Here is a 19,947-nt window from a genome sequence, read left to right on the forward strand (position 1 = left end):
AGTCCTTTGCCTAATTTTTAAAGTCACAAAAAAGTTAATTCTGATCATTTTTCATTATTTCATTTGCCTATTTTTCATTTGCTTTTATAGGGGGATAAAATTTGGAGTATGTTACTCTGCTATTTTCACTAATAGAACCTCAGGTTGTTCTAAACACTGATAGTCTAGGGCTAAAAACACTATAGATAACATACATCTTTTACATCTTTTTTGAGATAGAAATGATCAGGAAGTTGAATTTTGTGTTCAGAAGTCAGTTCTTCATAGAAATTCTATCTTTCAACATCTTTAAAAATCCAGGCTTATGATGGTTGTTCAGTTAAGGAGATGCTCAAAATTAGGTTGTATACCTGCTGTAGGCAAGGTCAGACCCGAATAAGTTTTGCCTCTAATATGATCCTCAACTTTTCAGATTCTTAAATTCTAAATAGTTAACTCAAATTCTTAGAAATGATTTATACTAACCCAACTCACTAAAAAGCTAGTTTAAAAATCATAACATCAATTAGTTCATAAAACAAACTATTTCTGGCAAGATAACCAACATCAGCCCATTTTTTTCAGGTCACTGTTTCCCAGTTTGTTAGTGCCCTTGGAAGAAACCAGTACAAAGAACTGCTGGTGAGAATAGTGTAGAATAATATATTTGGGTGTTCTTGAAAAATATTTCTTCCAGCCAGGGTATCAGAGAGAACTTCCATCCCTAATTCTAATCCTCATGTGTGAAATGTCAATTACAGTGACTGCCTAAATGTATGAAATTACATATCCATTATCTTGATATCATTACAAAAGACAAAAACCAATACAATTTTGGCTTAGACAAAAAAAAGTTTCATGATTCACAGAATCCAAGGAATGGCTGAACAACCAAACCATAGGAAGAGCAGAAATGCCATAACTTCCTTCCTGTCCTTGTTTGACTTTATTCTGTGGGTCAGCTCTATTCCCTACTACTGCAGCCTGGTTTTCTCTATATGCTGAGGAACGTGGTCACTGATGACTCCCAGGCACTACATTTTACAATTGGGCTATTGGAGTGCTCGCTTCAGCACCACATATACAATTTGGCTCCCCACCTTTTTTTCCCCCCTCTCTCTCAAATCTACTGGAAAATAGAAGGGCTCTGTTTGAGTTATATTTTCAACACTGAAGAAACCAATTATGGCCAAAAAATTGGGAACATGTAAGAACATGGGAATTTTCCCACAAGAGTCATGGAGATTAAGCTGACAGAGGAATAGTATGGCAAATTTTATTATTGACTTATTTGTTCTTCCCTTTCCATGTTCATGTGACTTGAAGTGTCCCTTTCCTGGTAAATATACATCCCCTACCCATTAAGGCTGAGCTTAGTCATATGACATGCTTTAGCCAATGGAGTGAAAGGCAATGACACACAACACCCTTGTGTAGAAGCTTTAAGGGGCATCATGATTTTTGGGGTGCCTGGCTGGCTTAGTTGGAAAGGCATACAACTCTTTACCTTGGAGTTGTGAGTCTGAGCCCCACCTTGGATGCAGAGCTTACTTAAATAAACAAAGAAACAACCAACCAAGTAAATAAATAAAGTTTTTTTTAAAAAAGGCATTATGATTTTTCTAACAGGTTTTTCCCATTCCCACCATGAGAATGGCAGGTCTCACATTAGGACCTGCTTCTCCAATCTGGAATCCAGGATGAGATAAGACATGGTGCACAGTAGATTACTTCCCAAAGCCTGAAGCACCATTGTAGGCAACTTGTAGTCTGTATGTAATAAAAGAAAGAAGTACTTTGTTTTGTAAGCCAGTGAACTCTCAGAGTTGTTTGTTATAGAGCATAACCAGGAAAGTTGACAAGTGCAAGCAGTTCCCAGAAAAAGAGAGGGGAGATGCTGGCTGGTGAAATATTAAATTACTTAAACATTAAGTTACTTAACACATTCACTATAGACTTCCCTGGAGATATACGAATAAATTCCAACTTTCTGACTCTCACTTTTAATAGGTCACAAAAAAATCCTCATAAAAATGAGTTAGAACACAGCTTCTTCCTACAATCTAAAGGTGGAATGTTCCTATGAAATCTGTAAGCTGAAATGCATAAACTGAAGAGCATCCTCCACTTCCCAAGTTTGCATTCCATCAGTTTGCTTTTACCAAAGCCCCTACATTAATACCTGTTTTCACTAACTAAAAGAAATCTGAAGAGGACTTTATACCTGTATATTGAAAAAAATATAACATTTATATTCCTTATATTTATCTATTCTATATACCCTTACCCTGATTGATTTGGGAGAGACACTGGTCCTACCGGCAACTCATTTATAAACCATTCCTTAGAATAGTGCATTTTTACAAAATGATCCATCTTACCCAGGATTTTACCTTCATCCACTACTAATTTCAGAAGATTCTCCCAGAGAATCTCTTCATTATATATTTTGTTCTCTCTTCATTATATATTTTGGTTTGAGCATTCCAACCCTCTGCACATTTTCCTGAGAATAATAACCATTCACACAACTTCAACCTACCAATATAATTAAAACCTCCAAATATACTTCTAAAGCAAATCTTGCTTGTGAGCTCTAGATACATTTTCTTCCCTTCTCACTGGACATCTTCACTTGATATCCCATTGATATCTAAAACATGGTCATTTAACTCATCGTCTTTCTCTTCAAATCTTTGTTGTTGCTGCTGTTGCCTGAATTGACTACCCTGGTCAGCAGCACCACCATGTCCCTAGCTGCTCACGTTAAAAGTTTTGGCATCACCTTAACTTTTTCCCCTTTCTTTATGTCCTTGGTACTCCTATAATGTAATTGTTTCAAGTCCGATAGATTCTGTTCTTTACACATCTTCTGAGTCTTCCTTTCTCTGATCTTCCTGCTAATGCCTTTAGATTAGTTCACCACATATTTCATTACCTTTTAAGTACCAGTCACTATTTTGAATGCTGGAGACAAGGAATAAATAAAGGTACTATTTTGAATGCTGGAGACAAGGAATAAATAAAGGTATACTTCCTAAGGCCTAGAACTCACTTTTCAGTCAGGAAGACAAACATACCATTTCACTTACATAATTAGGTGAATGCTAAGATAGAGCTATAGACAGGGGACTATGAGAAATCAAAGAAAGAATGCTCCTCCTAAACTGACAATTTCTGGAAGGAAGACTCTTGAACTGAGTAGGGGTGATACAAAATAACAGAGCAAACTAAGACGGAAAACATAGGGAGAAAGAACCACCTTAGCAAAGGTGTGAATGGTGGTAGTGAAGTAGGAAATATTAAAGATTGAGGCTAGAAAGGTTAAGTGGAAACCAAATCACGTATCTGGACTTAATTAAGGAACCTGGACTTAATCTTGTATGATTGCAATTTCCCCCTTAGAGAAAGCCCCTCAGAGTTCGGTGAATGGTTGGGGGGGATAGACAGAAGGCCAACTATGCTTTATGGCTTTGGTTCTGATACCTACTTTAATCAGAGCAGCTCAGCTAACTTTCACAACATCACTTGCAAATACTTCCCTTACCTAAAGGTGTTGGGTGCTTATCAAAATAATACAAATAAAGAGGGTGGAGAAGATATCTTCGGCTTGGAAAGCATGAGGACTGAACAGTTCAGGAACTCTACTCTGAAGACAAGGCACAGAATGAGACATTGTTATTATTTCTGCATTGTTTTATGGCTTTTTCATGGTTCACATTCAAATAGTACTCTGCACAAAAAATAGGTCATAGAAGTCTACTGTGAACATTGCTTTCCATCAGGTTCTAAGAACCTGTTCACAGGGCTTGTTATCACAGATTAAGATCTATCCTTTAAGATCTACTCTACCATGAAAAACACTGTTTTTGCTCCTTTTCCTTAACTCAACTGTGGGAGAAAATCAAATTAAGCATTTATTGTTCAGCTCTGAGACAGATGTCAGTTTATTTGGGAGGCAGTCGGCGGAGGAGGAAGGACTTGTCTTCCTACCCCCATTAAAGTTCTCTAGATCCAAGCTCTGTGTTAAGACTTACATGACTGGCGAACAGATAGTCACTGGCTCCTCTTGGGTGGAAGCCTGGCTCCTCTGAGAACAAGTAGAGTCTTCCTCCAGGGAAAGCTGGAGTAGTAACAGCAATAATTAATATTTAATTGAGGGCTTCATATGTTTCAGGCACTTTAAGTGCATTAACTCATTTACTTTTTACAACAAAGCTAAGGTACAGATACTGTGTGATCCTCATTTTATGGATGAGGAAATTCAGGTACAGAAATTAAGGATTTTAACTCATACAAGATACCTAGAGGATAAGTGGCAGGGCTAGAATTTAAACACAGACTATCTGGCTCCAGTATTTGACCTCACAATCACTGAGCTATAGTGTGTTTTTAAGTGGGTCTTAAGGAGAGTCCTTTAAGGCAGAGGATGTAAAAGGCCAATTCCAAAAAGCCTAGCCTATGACCATGGCTTAGATTTTTTAAAGTCAATTTGTCTCATCTCCTACCTTTGAAAGAAAAGCCTGTACCCTGACGGTTCCTCCAATGTTGCCACAAAAGAAATCAGGGCTGCGTCCTTATCAGTTCATTTACCTCTAAGGGCCAATCTTAAGTGGCTCAACCATTTTATTTTGCCCAGGGTGGACAATATAACAACAATCTTTTGGCTTTTTGTCTCTAAGGATACCAGATTATCTTCAATTCATTTATTCAAATAATACATTCTAAACCAAACCATCTCTGTGTGTAAACCTACACATTCAACACAACCCTTTCCTAATGAAAGACAATCATATTTTTTATTAGGATTTAGGAAATTTTTGACACAAACAACTAAGAAAAAAGTTTGTAAAATACAGTTGTAGGTTTTGGGGAGCCACTGAATGGGGAATTTGTATTTTAGATCATTCTAGCTACAACATAAAAGATGAATTTAAGGAGTGTGTAAATGAAAGCTGGATGATGAAAAGGCCATTATAACAGACAACGTGAAAGATTAAAAGAACAAGAAGACAGGGGCACCTGGGTTGCTCAGTAGTTAAGTGTCTGCCTTGGGCTCAGGTCATGATCCCTGGGTCCTGAGATTGAGCCCCACATGGGGCTCCCTGCTTGTCAGGAAGCCTGCTTCTCCCTTTCCCACTCCCCCTGCTTGTGTTCCTGCTCTTGCTGTCTCTCTTTCTCTGTCAGATAAATAAATAAAATATTAGGGGAAAAAAAAAAAGAAAATGAACACAGAGAATGGTAATAAGCATTGAAAGGACAAGGCAGATTTAAAAAAAAATTTAGTGAGTAAAAGAGGTAAAACATAGTAAATTCTGATGGTTACTTTCCCTTTGCTCTACTGAACCATTTTCCACCTGTCTTTGCTCTGTTCTCTGCTCTGGAGGGCGTGACTCTATAGGCTGTATCATCCAAGCTCCCTTTCTGGCTGGTATATTATTGAGGGCTGGAGGACAGTGAGAGACAAGGACAGTAAGAGTAAAAGGTCAGGGAATTCTCCTCTACTTGTAGTACACCTCTATTTCAGTGGCCCCTCTTCCACAGCTACAGCTCTTTCTGGGTTCCAGTAATATAGTCTTAATTTGCTTCCTTGGGACAGGGGATGGTAATAGCGTCCAGCTATTGATGTTCTGTGGGTATCTCACAAACTCTACCTCTATAAAATGTCCTTCGGTTAAGCTCTCTAGAATTAGGCCCTTTGAATCTTTTTCCTGCAGAGACCTGACTAGTCATGATTGATGGGGAATAGGGAGAGGAGTACAGAGAACTGAGGTGACTCTGGGTTTTAGATTCTTTGCTCCCTAATGGATTTTAGCATTTTCCTGAATGCTCTGTGAGGACATGCTCTGTCCAGACTACCTGGACTCTGTCCCAGTACCAGCACCTTGGTAGGTATCCCCAGCAGGGGCTTCAGGCAGGTTCTCCAGAAGCAAGCATGATACTTGGTACACAGTAGAACTGAATAAGTGAAGCTTCTCTTACCTTGTCTCTGAAACTCTTGTTACATTATTTTATGTCCTTGTACATCCAGATCCTGAATTTAGCACTGATCTAGCTATTAATAGAGTTTTATATTTTGAAATGCCATGAGCAATAGAAAGGGGCTATTATAAAACAACAAAATAATCCTAACTTTAGTAAAACAAAAAAGATTGAAGAAACTGGGAAAATTAAGCATTGGGAATGTATCAACGCAAATTTCCCTGCCCAAGCAGTTGGTTGATGGTGGTAGTGTTTTGTTGATCTAGTTATACTTTTTTTAATCCAACAAGTAATTCAATATGATGAACATTCTATTCTTCATCACATAGTAATCACTTCAAAAGAATTTAGAGAATCTTTATAATTCTTGTTGAGCCATAAAAAAAGTATATTTCTACTCCCTACATTGCCCTCACATTTTATATTATAATACCTTAAATACTTCAAATATATCAGATAAAATAGAAGTCTGCACCCCTACCACACACTTTAGACTCACTCAGAGAGCTTTTTAAAAGTACTCATGTCCAGGGGTACCTGGGTGGCTCAGATGTTGAGCATCTGTCTTAGACTCAGGTCCTGATCCCAGGGTCCTGGGATAGAGCCCTACATTGGGCTTCCTGCTCTGCAGGGAGCCTATTTTTCTCTCTCCCTCTGCCTGTCACTCCCCATGCTTGTGCTCTCTCACTTCCTCTCTGTCAAGTAAATAAATAAAATCTTAAAAAAAAAAAAAAAAAAAAGGACTCAGGTTCAGACCCTATCCCTGTCCCTCCTCTCCAGGCCAATTAAATCAGTATCTCTAGGTACAAAGACTAGACATTGATATTGTTTAAAAGCTCCCTAAACAATCTTCAAATGCAAGAGTTCAGAACAGATCTCCAAACCATAAAAGAAAACAAACTAAATTACACACAAAAAGTATGAATCTCCACAGAAAGTATCCCCAGCAAGCTATTTATCCCTTGTTAATGAACTTACTATGAGCCCTTTTTTTGACTGTTAACTTTTAACTTTTGCACATTGTAAAGTTGATAGAGCCTTTCAGTTGGTTTTACTTCCTTGTTTGGCATGTGTGGTTTGTTGACAAACTGCCCAGAACATGGTAAAAGAAAACCTCATTAAACTTGCCTCTGAGTCAGCTGTGGTTTTCTAATCAGTGGGGTTTTTCTTGGAACACTAAAAGATGGTGAGCTAGAACACATAAGTGAAGGAATCAAACAGACTCTCAAAGGTAATTAAAGATTATAGTTTTGGTTGTGAGGTGGGAGTAAGAAGAAGGCAATTGGAAACAAAGGAGTGATGCCCTCAATATTTTTAAAGAAAACTTGATTAAGTCTCAAGAAGTAAAATCTACATTCTGCATTTGTTTTGCAACATGTTTTTGAGTTCTTTTAATCAAATAAATACTCTTTCAAAAAGGGCTGAAAAAGAATTACAATAAATACAGTTGACCTTCAATAAATATGAACAATCTGAGTAATTCTAAGTCTTAATTAGAAAAGAGGTAATAAAGGAAAATAGTCGAAATATATTCTTTATTCCATTTTGTTAAGGTAACCATATGTCCCATGTTATTTGTATCAGTTCTATTTTTTTCAAATGGCTTACCCTTTGATGTAGGAAAGACGACATTAGGGTTTGAAGCCAACAGCCAAGAAATAATTCTTGAGATGCCTTTGGTGCAAAAAGGTGATTTTACTAAAGCAGAGGGACAGGACCTGTGGGCAGAAAGAGATACAATGGGGTCATGAGGAGTGGCCCATTATATACTTTCAAGTTAGAGGGGGTTAGGGATAGGTACGTCTCTAAGGAATTTTGGAAGCAAGGTTGCCAGGACCTTGAGCAGGCTAACTATTGTCGGGAAAAGGTCATTTATTACTGTCTAATAAAGCCTTACTCATGAGACCCTTCAGATATGTGTCAGTGAGCCATGTGCTTGGGGGATGATTGCCATCACATATCTTGAGGGAGGTTTAGAGATAAAGGAGGTTTCCAAAGGAATTTTTATATGTTAAAGTAGACTTACAGGATCCTGGTGTGGGGTGCCAGGGGCAAGGGTTGGTCAGACTAGGATGGCTTTTTGCCCTTTACAAAGTATTAACATCTAGGCAGTTGAGTTCCTAGAGGAATGTCACTCTGCCTGTTTCAAGGACTTGTCAATGGGCTGTAGGTAGTAAGGAAATTTAAAATTTTTTTTCTGACTTTGTTTCACACATCAACCTATGTAGTGTCCAAGCTATGAACTACAAAGAAATGTCACTTGTGCTTTCTCTATGAAAATTAATCACATTTTAACTCAGTGCAACTTAGTAGCTCACAGAGGTAACTGAAGGATTTCACAAACGGCAGGAAGCACCCCTTGCACTTTTTTAGCAGTAGTCACTGTCTACAGGATGATGCCATAGATGATAATGAAACAAGGCAGGTTGGCTCCTTTCATTTCTTCTCTGCCTTCTCTACACTTCCTGCCAAGTCCCTCCTTCATCTCTTAGCCTACATTGGTAATATATGTCCACATTAAGCTTCATCCAGTTTAGGTATTTGAGGGATGTAGGTTATCTCAATAAACCAACAGATCAAAATGAAACAAAGTAAAACAAGACAAGAGAAACCTTGCCATTGTAGAATGGGAAAGGATGCCCTGGACTATAAAATAAGCTGTGAAGTGAAGTAATTCAGCTGAATCAAGGACTCACAGAGGTGACTAGAATAATGACCTCTAAGTGATTCCGCATTAACCTAAATTCTCTGCAGAGAAAGTTTGGTAGGTCTCCCTCTGCATTTTGAGGGGATAATCTAGCCAATTACTTTAGACTATTAAATGATATGAGTTGCGTACATTTCTGATCATGTGCTTGAAGGTGTTAGTGACCTAATTTTTATTTTAATAAGCCAGGTAAATTTTAAATAACTCTAGATAATAGTAACAATGCCTAGCATTAAATATATCTTATATACATCTCATTATCTCACTTGATGGTTATAACAACTTTTGGTCCAAAGTAGGAAATACAGCTTTGTTAAGCTTTTTTACAAATAATGCTTCTTAAGGAAAATTGGATGGGCAGAAAAGGTCAAGTTTGAACTAGAATGCTTTTTTTTTTTTTTTTTTAAATTTTTTAAGTTCAGTGATCTTTTCCTGCTCTACTACATTCTAATGTGGGTCCCTGCAGGTTTCGGGGACTAGCATTTCAGTCTTGTTAGAGAAATATATAGTTACATCCTAAAATGTTTAGTACAAAAAGTAGCAAATCAGAAGGGGAGAGAAATAAGGACCTCAATGGTTGGGGAAATCTACAAAACCTGGTAGTATGGTAGGTACTTTCCATTAAAAATTTTTTTAGTCCTTACTTTGAGCTAGACTCTGCTAGGGGCAAAGGTTACAAAAATGGTTAAGAATAGTTACTGTCTTTGAGGGACTTTCTAAGAGAGCAGGTTACAATCTAGTAACCAGGACTCCAAATAATTGATTAGGAATGACTTTGGTAGGTGCTCAGAGGAAGGGTGGTTCAGATAATCAGATCAATAGAGAAGGCAGAGACTTGGAGGAGCCCCCAACGTGTTAGTTTGATATGCAGATGCTCTATTTGTTGTTTTTTGCTAAGTAAACTACTCACCACTGGCATGTGTGAAAATGAAGACAAAAATGACCGCTTTCAAGTGTAATTCCCAAGGTCATCCCCTTTAAAGTTTTGAATCCATCTCTTAGGGGCCACAGTTGAAGGTAGAAAAACTTTTTCTATGTATTAATAAAATTACTGTACAGCGGTGATACACCGAACAGTGAAATAGACCGTAAACTCGTTTTAAAATAACTCATGGAACGTGGGTTTGAACCACGCCTCTGCCACCAACCGGCTGTGTGATACTGGGCAAGTAACTTCTCAGGGTGTCCTCATCTCCGTCTTTAAAAGATTGTGATTTAAAGGCCTACCTCGGGTGCCTGGGTGGCTCAGTGGGTTAAGCCGCTGCCTTCGGCTCAGGTCATGATCTCAGGGTCCTGGGATCGAGTCCCACATCGGGCTCTCTGCTCAGCAGGGAGCCTGCTTCCCTCTCTCTCTCTCTCTCTCTCTCTCTGCCTGCCTCTCTACTTGTGATCTCTCTCTGTCAAATAAATAAATAAAATCTTTAAAAAAAAAAAAAATAAAGGCCTACCTCATGGGGTTTTGTGAGGGTGATTTAAAATAATGCCTGTGAAAGCATTTGCTCTAGCACCTCTGAGGTACGTTTGTTATCTCGGGGTTCTTTGCAGTCTTGCCATTTTGAGATTTGATGAATCAGGACCCAAAGGTCTTAAGCATCACCGCGAATGTACCACAGATCAGCGAAGGTAAGCTTTGCGCACGCGCACTGGCTGCCCTACACCACCCTTCCTGCGGGAGGGGGCGGACCGCGACGTGCCCACGTCGGGCGCACTGACGCTTGCTTGGCGTGCGCCGGCGGCCGGCGTCGTTAGTTGCGGGGTTGGGAGTCGCGGTCTGTGGAGCCCGCCTGGCCGGGGGGAGGCGGGGCTTCTGTCTGGCGGAGGTGGGCGCGCACGGACGCCGCAGAGGGATAACTTTCCTGTACCGGCTCTCGCGCTCTTTTTAAGTCCCTGGGAAGTGTGGCCATCGGGATAGTTTTGTCGTACCGTTTAGCCAAACATCTTCCCTTTGGTTATACAAGCGCAGGTTTCAGGGCGGTGGCTCTGGCATGCCGAACTCGCGGCCCAGGCCTCGTCGGGGTGCCCGGAGTGGCGGCGGGGCAGCCGGGCGGGAGGAGCTGGTGTCGCGGTCCTTGCAGAGCGCAGAGCACTGCCTGGGCGCCCAGGACTTCGGCACCGCCTATGCCCACTACCTCCTCGTACTCAGCCTGGCGCCGGAGCTGAAAGACGACGTGAAGGTGAGGAGGAGGTCCCTTCTTTCACTTGCTGGCAGATCTGTGTTCTTCACGTAAAATAAGTTGGGGGAGGTGGGTGGCTGAGATGGGTGAGCGGTTGCTATTAATATTTACTGTTCATTCTTGACTTCTCTTTTATTCACGCCCGCAATCAGCCCATTAGAAAATCCTGTCGGCTCCATCTTTGAAATATATCCAGAATTTGACCACTTCTCACCACCTTCTCCCTTACTACCTTGGTTAAAGCCTCAGTCGTCCGTTGGCTGTTGGGGCAGGCCCCTAACTAGGCTTTCCCCCGTAGGCTGTCCCAACACAGCCTGCGTGAGCATTTCATAACAAGTCAAACGATGTCACTTCTCGTTTTCAAAACTTCCATTTTAATATAAAGGCTGTATTGCAAATAAGGCCACAAGGGATCTTCTCCCTCCTCCTATATCTAATTCTAGTATCCCTGCCTCAGGACGTTTGCCCCTGGCCCAGCTGTGTGCAGAAGGAGTGTTGTGGGTATCTGCAGTTGAATAAAGTTTGGAAGTAGCCTAAAGTTATCATTTGATGATGCATTCTTTAACCTTCAACTACTGGATTGTGATGGTTATTGTTTAAATGCTGAAAAGTTTTTCAAGTTATTTTAGAATCTAACTTAAATGATTTCACTTAATTTTGCATTCAGTTTTCAGCCTCAAGCTACTTGCGTTATTTCACCCAGCGTTTCTCAACATTAGCCTTACTGACTTTGTTGATGGCGTGATTCTTTTTTTGGAGAGTTGGCCTGTGCATTGTAGAATGTTTAGCAACATTGTTGATTTCCTCTACCTACTAGATGTCAGTAATGTCTAGATGTTTGTGGTTAACATAAGTTTAGTGTAAATTTCACAAGCAGCTGGCCCCAAGAAGAAGGTGCTAGTTGAGATACAATTTGCTCTTATAGGTAGGCAGCTGCTTGGGAATCAACCCAAGTGGTGGTTTCTTTCTTTGTTCCTTAGGTTCCTCCTTTGTCAAACAGTGACAATACCTTTTTTATAACTGTTTAGTGCACATCAAAAGTATATCTAAAGCCTGTATTTGAATGCCTCATGTTCAGTAGGGTTCAGAAACTACTTTTGTTTCCTGCAGAACAAAGGCCATATTCTTCGTGCAGGCTTTAGCAAAAGATCTCTTTAGTCTTATTTTTCACTACTCACTCTATTCCCCATGCCCACACTTCAGCCACACCAGGCTGGTTACCTGTAGATTCCCTGACCCAGTTCATATCATCTGTGCTTTTTAGCCCCTGATACTATAGACTCTTCTTGCATATCCTTCTCTCTAGTAAACTACATCAGAATTCAGTTACGAGTATCAACTCTTCTGTAAATCTGTGAGGATGATGTAAAATGTGCTCACCATAAAACTGGCATGACTAAAGTCTTCCCTCTTTCTATGGTGTTGTGATGTGGAGAATAGCTGGAGGGAGGTGAGATTGGAGCTGGGGACAGTGGGAATGCTGTTACTATGGTCCAACAAGTATCAGAAGGCCCAGACTATGTTTTAACAGTGGGGATGGAGAGAAGGTGACAGACTTAAAGATGTTGAGCTCTAATTGGCTGGGTTTGAAACTAATTGCATTGGAGTTAAGGTAGTGTTAAATAAGATGACTCAGTGGTTTGAGGTTGGGTGGTACCTTAACCTTATATCCTGTGTGAGAGGAATATAATAGGTTCACTTTAGAGCATTTTGAATTTTTAAAAATTGCGTGTTTAATTTCTCCCAGCAAGTCTTCTGTGAGGACAGGAACAGGATTTATGTTGTTCATTGCTGTGTTTTAGCTCCAGTTCTTTGCATACTGATTGTTCAGGAAATATTTGAGTTGAGCTGAATTTGTGATGAGGGTGCAGTTCCTTGTTGAGATGACTGATAGGAAGTTGTGTCTGTGAGTCAGGTTCAAAAGAGCAGGGAGTCTTGATTGGAGATGTAGATGTCGCTTCATCCTTCAATGCATGGGTGATAGTTAATGCATTGGAGATGAGTGAGAAAGGAGAAGGCAGCCAAAACCAACTCCTAAAACATAGGAGCCCACAAAAGAGAGGTAGGTGGAGAATGTGATATGATAGCTAAGAATGGAGAGAATTTAGAGTGGTCATACTCTCTACTTCTGCATGTTATTGCTACATAGGTGGTAAAATTCATTTATGACTTTGTTTATTTGGCAAGTTGTCTACTAAAGCTAAATAAAATTTAATCAGTTAATAGTAGTTAAGTTCTATTCTCTGTGGAATCATCAGATGCTGTATGTTCTTCATTTATGTTATTGACTAAATTACTGTTTTCTCTTTCAAATAGGAAACTTTTCAGTATACACTGTTTAGATGGGCTGAAGAACTTGATTCTCTCAATCGAACACAAGACTTACTTGGTTGTTATGAACAAGCTTTGGAACTGTTTCCTGATGATGAAGTGATTTGTAATAGTATGGGGGAGCATCTCTTCAGGTTTGTAGTGATTTCAGTATTACTTGTTAAGAATTACTCTGTATCAGTCTTTTTTTTTTTTTTTTTATTCATTTGACAGATAGAGATCACAAGTAGGTAGAGAGACAGGCAGAGAGAGAGAGGAGGAAGCAGGCTCCCCGCTGAGCAGAGAGCCTGATGCGGGGCTCGATCCCAGGACCCTGGGATCATGACCTGAGCCGAAGGCAGAGGCTTTAACCCACTGAGCCACCCAGGCGCCCCTACTCTGTATCAGTCTTGATCAGGGATAAATCACACAGTAATTTGAAAAGGAAAGTTTAATATAAAGAATTATTAACTGTGACCGGGGATCAAAGTAATGAAGGATTGGCTAGTAAGAAGTAGAGAGAACTCAAAAGAATATAAGAATAGCAAATATAATATGTAATAACAGATTAATTTTAGTATTATATTTGTGCTACATAATAGCCATTGTCCCAAGGGTTGACACAGAGTATCTGAGGAGGAGTTCCCCTCACTGGGCTAAGATCAAGACCTTGTTGGAGAGGACCAAGGTGTATGTTGCAGGATGGCTGTGAAGTAAGTCACTGTGGTACCTTGCCAGGGAACTTGTGAATCTCTTCTCTGGATCCGGCTAGAAACTTGCCATTAGAAATTCTGTCCATTCTCCATAGAAACTATAGAACTAGGAAAACATGAAAACCCCCAGTTTTTGTTTTGGATTTCTTTTATTAAATTTGGTTTCACTTTGTACAAATTAGCAGGAAGCTTCTTGTAAGAAACAGCATGCTAATGTCCTGTTCTATATAGTGAGATCATTTTACATGTTCCAGCAGTTGTCCTCTAGTATTACTGCTTTGTTCATCCAATCATATTAAGTTTTATTCAATGAAAAGTTCTATAAAGGAAGTATCTTTATCAAAATGTATTAGTCTCAGGGATGTAGCTGTATACAGTTTAATAGTCTTAATCAGCATGACTTGGGGAGTGAAATAAGTACTCCTTTAAGAGATAAACATTTGACAGTTTGTAATTGTAGAGTATGATAATAACTGGGAATATGAGGCAGATTTTTCAACTGAGGCTTGTTTGCTCACACTAACAGCTAACCTGATGCTGATACACAGATTCCATCTCTACTAATTAGCAATTACTTGCCCTTTAAATGAAATTTAGCTTAAGAAGATTTTTTTTTTTTTAATTTATTTGACAGAGAGAGAGAGATCACAAGTAGGTAGAGAGGCAGGCAGAGAGAGGGGGAAGCAGGCTCACTGCTGAGCAGAGAGCCCGATACGGGGCTCGATCCCAGGACCCTGAGATCATGACCTGAGCTGAAAGCAGAGGCTTAACCCACTGAGCCACCCAGGCGCCCCTAGCTTAAGAAGATTTTTAAATAACTTGTCACATTAGTTAAAAGAATACATTTTAATTTCAAAATTTTCTTTAGTTCTTCAGTCCATATAAGAGAAGTTAGTCTACAGGATTCAGTTATATTTCCAGATAATAGGCATGTAATGATCATAACATTTTAAAACTAATGTTTAGGATAAGCTCAATTCAACAGAAAATTGGAGCTCTGTACACTTTTGACGGATCATAATTTGGTTACCTATTGTTTTAAGATATTAGTCTGAGCAGTTACCAATTACTGAGACAATAATGCTTGTTTGCTTCAGGAAATGTAATTATGCAAAATAATTGAGAATTCAGAACTTGTAAAAGTGTGAATGTGGCTTTTGCTATATAGTTTGTCTTTGTTCTTTACAACAGTGGTTCTTACCTTTTGTCCTTTCTACTTTCCTCATCAAAAACAGTGGGTCACTCACTCCCCACTAAGAGAATCACGGCTCCAGGAGAAAAAAATTTCCAGAGTAAATGATAGCTTTCCTTTCTTCCTTCCTTGTATTTGTGAAATACAATATGTGTCTGGAAAGTCTCAACTTTACAACCTTGTCCAATAGTCCAGTAGCATCAGATTTAAACAAAACATTTAAGTTGCTAATTGGGAAGATATTTCTTTTTTTCTAGTTAAAAGAAGGGTGGTTTTATAGTTTGTTGATACTGACACACATGTTGGGTCTATCAATATCAGATAAACTTTAATTGAGTATACCATATATCTTTCAGATTAACATTATGGTTTAAGAAAACTGAATGATGGGGCCCCTGGGTGACTAAGTCATTAAGTGTCTGCCTTGGCTCAGGTCATGATTTCAGGATCCTGGGCTTGAGCCCCACATTGGACTCCATGCTCAACAAGAGGCCTACTTCTCTCTCTCCCACTCCCCCTGCTTGTGTTCCCTCTCTCGTTGTGTTTAAAGAAATAAGTCTTTAAAAAAAAAAAACACCTGAATGATATATTAAGAATCAAACTTAAGGGAAGCACAAACCCCAGGAAATTATTAGGGGCAGGTTTGGCATTGATTCAGCAGATTGTTGATATTTAAACATTCTAAAATACCCATTGCTAGTTTTGTCTCACTGAATAATGATTATGTAAAATGTGTTTCGTATTGTATTTTGTGTAGTGTCAGTTGTAGAATAAGATAACCCTGTCTTCACGATACTTAAAAATAACAGATACTAACCTTAAACATTTTTATTTTAACCTTAAACATGAGTGCCAGTCATTTGACGTAGGGCCATTACCTTTTGTTAGAGTGTAGTTCCCTGTTTGAAGTTCCAGAATGTTTGTTTGTTTGTTTGTTTTATGTAAACCATACCTAGAATGAATAGTCTGATTTTCAAATGCTTAAAAGTTCTCATGAAGAAATGTGAGTGTAAAAGGGTTTTACTAGCTCATGTCTCTTCGATTTGTGGACCACACACTGGGGCAGGTCCACAGATTATCAGTCAGTGACAGTAAGTATAGAAATTGAGCGTTTAAGTGTTTAGAAATGTATATAGCACTTTGATACTGCTTTAAATCCAAGCATGTGATCAGGGAACTCACTTGTGAAAGAGAGTGTTGACCAGTTAAGGTGCTGCTGAAATCTGGTGGGTGAGTTGCATGCTAATCACATGCAGTAGAACTGTATTGGTCTATAAATATTTATGTATCTAAAAAGGGGGAGATGGATTCTTTACTACAGAAAGTTCAAGAAGCCCTATTCTAGATAGTTCAGTAGTTTTCCCGCTTTTATTGTTGATTTGCTCACATCTAATTCAGTAGGAACTTTTGGATGACTCGCCTTTGATTTTTATCAAAGCATTTAGCTTAATGTCCTCAGAAACAGTGGCTTTCTCTTTGCAGTTATGTTTATTTAGTTTCTATCATATATATTTATTATATTTATATAATGTATATATTTTATATACTTATATATTAAATACATTTAATTGAAATGTGTAATTATATGTAATTATAATAACAAGTACAACTGATAAAAACTGGTCTGGCTCTTGATAATTCACTCAGTTGCTGTGAGAAAAGGTATACAGTCACACCCCGTACTAGCTTTAGGCATTAGTATGTTTTACACAGGAATGATTTTTAGAAAGCACTGGTTTTCTAGTGAGTTGGTTAAATGGCAGGATGACTCGGAGAGCTTCTACTATATTTTAATACAATAGTAATTTATAGTCAGTTTCCTAGAATGCATAAATACAATAAGGGTTCAGAAAGGAAAAAAAATGATCAAAGATTGTCTTCCTTACAAAAGACTTCTCATAAGTGATGGTGCTTGGAATGAGTAGGATTTGGGGTGCTGGAGTGATTCTTACGCCTGACAAGTGGCATGAACAAAGGCACAGTAATTGATATCATAATAACCGAACATTTTGTCTGTCATTTTTTATTGTAGAATGGGCTTTAGAGATGAAGCAGCTGGGTATTTTCATAAAGCAGTAAAACTAAACCCTGAATTCAATGACGCAAAGGAGAATTTTTATCGTGTTGCGAACTGGTTGGTGGAACGCTGGCACTTTATCATGCTTAATGACACCAAAAGGAATACAGTTTATAATGCAGCAATCCAAAATGCAGTTTCCTTGGGGTCCAAGAGTGTTTTGGACATTGGAGCAGGAACTGGAATACTAAGGTTTGTTGTAATTGTGTTTTAATTATATGCACACACACATACACACACTAAGGTAAATTAAAGCTTTTTACCAAATATGGAAAATTTAACAGTGGAATTTAAAAATAGAGTTCAATTTATTTCTCATAATCTTATGATTATTCATGTAAACTACTATTATTGTTTTTTTCACTGTAACTATTTTATCAAGCACTGGACACAACTATTAAGAATTTGGGGTTACTATTGAAATTTTGAACAATGCCTTTTAAGAGTACTTTTTGCTTTAATATTGTGGTTGAGTCTAATTGTCTAAGTTAAAGCCTGTTGACATTTTTCATGTCAATTATGTCTTCTTAAAAACAGTATCATGATTTATTGTATGATTTGTTTCTTGATAAGAATACTGGTTCATTTTTTTTTTTTAATGTGGAATGAATAATGGTTGTGTTAGTTAAAGAATAAAAGGAAAAAAGCATGTCTAAGCCTAATAATTCCACTAAAATTTGAAAAGCTGCAGTGGATTATTTTTTCTTGATGGAGCACTTTTACCCCTTGCAGCATGTTTGCTAAAAAAGCTGGAGCACACTCAGTATATGCTTGTGAGTTATCCAAGACCATGTATGAACTTGCCTGTGATGTAGTGGCAGCAAACAAGATGGAAGCCGGAATCAAGCTCTTACATATGAAGTCACTTGATATAGAAATTCCAAAACACATTCCTGAAAGGTATTATATAATATTTATGTAATATAATTTATTTTTATAATTTTTAAAAAATTAAGATGTTTCTGTTTAGAGCTTCTAGCCCAAATAAAAATTCTAAAATCCTTAGATTGTAAAGATAGGAATATGGGATCATTTAGCATAAGATGGATTTTCATAAGGTCATATTCTTGATAAAAAATACTTAGATCTTGGAAAAAAAATTTGTGCTAAGATATTTACTAAATATACTTGACCTTTAGCAAGTTACTTTTATTCTGTTAATTTTAGTATTCTGGTTGTGAAAATGGATACTATCTCTTGTGTGGTCAACTATTTAAAAATTGTGGTTAAAAATAATACAAGAGTAGGTCCGGCTTGATGGACTTGTCATATTTTGTGTTAACCTTGGCTAAAATGAAAGCCGTCAAAGTATTTTGGCCTGGCTTCTTCAAATGCTTTGGATATTATCTCATAAGTCTTGGCTTTTTAGTATATCATCTCACTTTAATCATTATTGCAAGGGTGATGGAATTTTAGAACTGGAATGGATTTACAAATCATCTGGTCCAACACTATCATTTTTGAGACAGTTTTCTTTTCTTTCTTTTTTTTTTGTTTAATATGACAGACAGAGATCACAAGTAGGCAGAGAGGCAGGCAGAGAGAGGCGGGGGGGTGGGGGGGAGAAGCAGGCTCCCTCCTGAGCAGAGAGCCCGATGCAGGGCTCGATCCTAGGACCCTGGGATCATGACCTGAGCCGAAGGCAGAGGCTTTAACCCACTGAGCCACCCAGGCGCCCCATACCAAAGTTGTTCTGTTCTGAAGACACCTATAATCTAGAGAGGAAGATAAGGAATATTCATGAAACTTTTCTTTATCTTCTAATTACATAAATAAATGTTACTGGCAATAATTGCTAAAGAAGTTCAGAGAAGGGAGAAAGTATTTTTATATGTCTTTGGGTGAAATTTTCTAGAAAGAATGGTCAGAAGATCCCAACTCTGTGGACTTAAGCTTTTGTGAAAACTCACAGGTAGTAGGTAAAGCAAAAGAAGCAACAAGAGAGCTACAGGAATGTGTAAGAGGTAAACATGGATAATGAAGGGAGAGAAAGGATTTTGAGAGGGAGGTCTTCTCAGGTCCATTACATGTTATTTGTAGATTAAGGAAATTGATAACTGAGAAAGATTACTCATCTTTATAAGTAGGGGAGTTATTTATGATAGAAAATATTTTTATAGAGTACTGGGGATAAAAATCCATTTACTCACCATGAAAGAGGGGACTGGTAAAGATAATGGGTATGAAGCACTCTTAAGAATTTAGGCAGTGAAAGAATCACCTGAAGAGGCCCCAGGGTCATGTGAAGGTTGTGTGTCTCCCTGCCCCCAAAGGGTGCCAGTGGAGAACAGAGGAGCCTGTGGAACAGTAGAGTCAAGTTCCTTAAGATCTGAGGGTAGATACTAAAAAAGTAAAATGTATTAAAACATTTTATATGTGAACTGTTTCTATAATACACTTTTCCTTTGTTCTCTCAGCTTTGACATCTTTACTTAAATAGCATGATATTTTACTTACATATATCTTTAAAAAATCGTTCTATAGAGTGTCCCTAGTTGTAACAGAAACTGTCGATGCAGGTTTATTTGGAGAAGGAATTGTGGAGAGTTTGATTCATGCATGGGAGCATTTACTTTTGCAGCCAAAGGTAAGCAGCATGAAAACACTTAAATTTGATTAAGAACTCATTATTTCAGTAGGTATTTATTGAGCCCCTTTGTGTATTGCTAAGCAGTGTGAAATACATTCTATCAAGGTTTATACTACGTAGTTGGAAAGAAATCCATGCAAAAACCAGTTTAATCATGTAATGTAATATATACTTGTGTACCTCCATGGGGTAGATAGGCCAAAAAAAGACTCCAGGAAGGAAT

General features: G+C 38.4%; 1 protein-coding gene across 2 annotated transcripts in view; it reads left to right on the top strand.

Moving 5' to 3' along the window:
* Positions 1–10,507: 10,507 nt before the first annotated feature.
* LOC111156940 (protein arginine methyltransferase 9) overlaps positions 10,508–19,947 on the top strand; it is a 38,700-nt gene continuing 29,260 nt past the window's right edge. Inside the window, exons 1-5 of one of the 2 annotated variants that reach the window (XM_022518106.1) lie at positions 10,508–10,842; positions 13,159–13,307; positions 17,090–17,326; positions 17,867–18,034; positions 19,619–19,721. In XM_022518106.1, the coding sequence (XP_022373814.1) occupies positions 10,654–10,842; positions 13,159–13,307; positions 17,090–17,326; positions 17,867–18,034; positions 19,619–19,721 (846 nt within the window). In that variant the 5' untranslated portion in view covers positions 10,508–10,653. Of the gene's footprint in view, positions 10,843–13,158; positions 13,308–17,089; positions 17,327–17,866; positions 18,035–19,618; positions 19,722–19,947 lie in introns of those variants that run through there. The other variant, XM_022518114.1, reaches the window with a different exon arrangement.

This window comes from Enhydra lutris, unplaced genomic scaffold (assembly GCF_002288905.1).
Source record: "Enhydra lutris kenyoni isolate GAN:26980312 unplaced genomic scaffold, ASM228890v2 scaffoldscaffold3, whole genome shotgun sequence".
Lineage (NCBI taxonomy): Eukaryota > Metazoa > Chordata > Mammalia > Carnivora > Mustelidae > Enhydra > Enhydra lutris.